Source organism: Myotis lucifugus, unplaced genomic scaffold, assembly GCF_000147115.1.
Source record: "Myotis lucifugus unplaced genomic scaffold, Myoluc2.0 scaffold_3, whole genome shotgun sequence".
NCBI classification, from domain to species: Eukaryota; Metazoa; Chordata; class Mammalia; order Chiroptera; family Vespertilionidae; genus Myotis; species Myotis lucifugus.
The window spans coordinates 1193362-1197105 of NW_005871051.1; the positions used below are offsets into that span (position 1 = coordinate 1193362).

Here is a 3744-nt window from a genome sequence, read left to right on the forward strand (position 1 = left end):
CACAGGTGCTCTGTAAAGACTTGCTGAGCTGAGCCACAAATTCCTGACTCCTCAAAACCGCAGAAGGATCCTCATGCAGCTCAGCTGAGGCTGTCTTGTCCCCCTGCCCTTCAGCAAAGGAAGTTCATTGAAGTACCCCTTTTCAAAACAGGGCACCCGAGGTTCCGAGAGAAAAAGGATTTTCCCCAGATCCCATAGCTGGGTGGCGGTAAGGACTAGAGCAGTGGTTCTCAACCTTCTGGCCCTTTAAATACAGTTCCTCATGTTATGACCTAACCATAAGTTATTTTCGTTGCTACTGCATAACTGTAATGTTGCTACTGTTATGAATCGTAATGCAAATATCTGATATGCAGGATGGTCTTAGGCGACCCCTGTGAAAGGGTTGTTCAAACGCCAAAGGGGTCGCGACCCATAGGTTGAGAACCGCTGGTCTACAAGCTTAGGGTTGGTCATAGCAGTGTTCACCCAACAGGAGGTAGTGTGCTTTACAAGTATCAGTTTCATTGTGTGTTTTTTTATAAAGAAGAAAATAATATCCAAGAAGCTTTTAGTTTATCTATAAACCAAAGTATAGTTCATTGTGAATTCTCTTATCTCTCTCACAGGAAGATTGAATTCAATCTAAAATATTTAAATTTCATCAATAATCTAAATATTACCTACTATAACAAACATTAAGACCTTAACTTGATGTTTAATGTTCTTATTTGTTCTATATCCTTACTAATTGCTTTTACAATCTTAAAAAAGTTTTCCCCAATCCTACCTATATACTTTTGTTAATGCAAATATTTCCTGGTTGAACCTTATGTGAGAATTCATGTGTATTTACAATAATTCCGTAACACTCAAAGGTGAATATAAGACATTAGTATGATATTTGAAGTTCCGTATGATTATGTAAACATTCTGAGAGAAATGAAGGTTTATAATTTACATGGCAGGAAGCATTTGTTAGATGATGACTATAATAATGACATTAATGGTTCTATCATTAATAATTACTGATAATCTAGTTTTGATGACAACAGTGCTGCAATCTCTCTCTTTTTATTTGCATTTATTTTTTTAACATGCAGCAAAGGCCATCTTTCTCCTGTTTATGAAATTGCTTGCGACTATCTGTGCTCTTTCAGATTTCTGGGAGATTCATTTATAATTGCATATGGCACCCATGGTGCATTGACACATAGGAACAAGTTCCATGATTTCCCAAACTAACACAATCGTTCTGAAGTCACAGTACGAAGGAGTTCATTTAAAAACTTCACCAGATTGCCAGGATAAAAGAGCGAAGACCATGCAAACAGTGCAATATGCTCCAAGGCCGATAGCCCCAATCAAACGGGAACAATACGTGAAATTAAGCCAGTCAGAGGAAGACAAATAGCACATGATTTCACTCCTGTGTGGCGTGTAATAAACAAACTGAACCACCAAGCAAAATAGAGGCAAACTCATAGAGGGGAGGTAGCTAGCTCCTGGGGCAAGGGGTGAGGGTAGAGGGACTGAGCAAAAAAAGAAAAGAGAGAGAGAGAACTCATGGGCATGGACAACAGTGTGGGAATTGCCAGGGTGGACGTGGGGGTGGGGGTGGGGGTGGGGGCGGGGGTGGGGGTGGGGCTGGGGGTGGGGGTGGGGGTGGAAGAGGGCATAGAGGGGACAAGTGGTGATGGAAAAACTAAAATAAAATAAAACATTTTTTAAAAGGAACAAAAGTCCAGGCCCACACTTCCGCTGGCTGTGGACTATCACCCCTAGTAGCTGACTGATAAAATGCATGCCGGGAGAGACACAGACACATGATTGTCCTTCGGCACACCAGAGGAACACCCTGGAACCTTCTACCTCTATGGCATGTCTAACCGCGGCACAGGCATTTCTAAAAAAAAAATGGTGCCTCCCTGACACCAGTCGGCTCCCTCCCCGTGCCTGTGCTTGGTGCCAGCTTGCCTTTTAGCCTGCACAGCCAGAAACTGCCAAGAGATGGGCTGTAAAGGGAGACCCTCGCTTGGTAGTCTCCATAATGAGTTAGAAGATGCCAACAGCAGACTTCTTACCTTGAACTGACAGACGCAAGTCACAGTGTCTCCAATCCGTAAGCACTCCCCGTCAAATTTACAGGTGTTGGTGTCACAGAGGAAGAGGTCATTTTCTCTGTCGTCGTAGCCTCAAATGTAAAGAGGACACTCCAGTCATTAAAACTGTCATAGACTTTAACAAAAACAGTGGTCTCTTGAAGCTTTAACTACCCTAAATGTTAATTCGGACAACCACAGCTGTATTGCAAGGTCATTCTATTGATAACCTAAAAAAAAAATCTAATTAAGTAATCAATATTTGTTTCTTTTTTTCACATTGCCTTTCTCTTTTAATATCTTTTTTTTTTTTTTAGTAGTGCTCTTTTATTTTAGCTTGGGTTGAAACTGACAATGCTGAATGGATACTCAACACTGGCTTCCTGGCTTCCTGACTGTTTTCTCATTAAGTGAACTATAGTTTATGACCCCCACAGGCCACATTTTTAAAGAGAACTAGTGATGGTCTCTGAATGACATTTCACCAGTTCTCCATCTTTAATCATCCTTTGGCTTTACGGTCTGAAACAACCCCTTATTTGGAGTTTCTCCAGACAAAGAGGAAACAAAGCCCCAAATAATAAAGATAAACAGGCGCAGTGTTTGCTGTGATGGTCTGTCTGGCTCGAATGAAGATTGATCCCCTGTAAGTTAACAGGGGTAAGGGTGGGGTGCCGGGGTCTTGACAATCTGCCTGGAAAGCCAGCCCATTCTCTCTAGCTCCTGCAGATCCCTTTAAGATATCCGGCTAATAATGAATTTCTTCATTGCCAACCTCAATCTCTAAAACAATACTCCAGTGAGGGATGAAGCAAACCGGTCATGTTGGACTACAAAGCTACCAACATCTCAAACAATTGATTTTGCAGGTTGTTTGATATTCCTATGATAAAGCACCTGACAGCTAAGTGGGAATCTGTCTTTCCGAAATGACATACATGCACATGTGAACCACGCAGGAGTAAGTTACAGAAAACATGCTGAGTTTTAGAAAAATGCCACATTTAGAAATTGTTAACAACAGAACAAAGCCATCTATTGACCCAAACCAAATAGGGTGGCAAGTCTTAACTGGTATTTACAGAGCCCAAATGACAAGGATGCACAGTGATTTTTCTCGCGTCATTTATATCACCAAGAACCCAGGGCTCTATTCCTTCGCCCTGTAAGTTACAGTTGGTCATGCCGTCCTCCCCAAAGTTCCCTGCGCTTCCGCTCACAGACATGCTCCCAACGCCGCTCCATTCACAGCCACACTCAGCTGCAGAAGGAACAGGGACAGAAGCTGGGAAATGGCATGCCCGCCTGTGAAAGCCAGCACAGCCCAGACCTGCGGGACAACACCGGCTTCTGATGGAGCTGAAAACGCCAAGGGACTCGCACCACCCTCCCGGGCGCGCTAAGGGCTGCCACACGGAAAGGCTAAGGCAGCTGGAGAGGAGAGCGGCAACTTCCACCCGGGCGGGCGGCTCCACGAGGAGGCTTCAGCCCAGCCAAGCCGGCCAAGCCCGGCTCTCAGACCCCGAAGGGCCCCGGGAGAAGGAAGAGCGCCTGATCGCTCAGGAGGTCCGCTCAGCACTGGAGGGGTCGGCCCTGCCCACTGGGTCGGTCCCGCTCCCGCGTTCCCTGCACCGGGATGCGGGGATGCGGAGCCAGCGGCTGG

General features: G+C 44.9%; 1 protein-coding gene across 1 annotated transcript in view; it reads right to left on the bottom strand.

The window, feature by feature from the left end:
* The window catches only part of TMEFF2 (transmembrane protein with EGF like and two follistatin like domains 2), a 230949-nt gene extending 228044 nt beyond the window's left edge, over positions 1-2905 (bottom strand). Inside the window, exons 1-2 of the mRNA XM_023763099.1 lie at positions 2899-2905; positions 2064-2173 (exon numbers count right to left, since the gene is read on the bottom strand). Coding sequence (XP_023618867.1) covers positions 2064-2173; positions 2899-2905 — 117 coding nt within the window. The remainder of the gene's footprint in view (positions 1-2063; positions 2174-2898) is intronic.
* Positions 2906-3744: the final 839 nt, after the last annotated feature.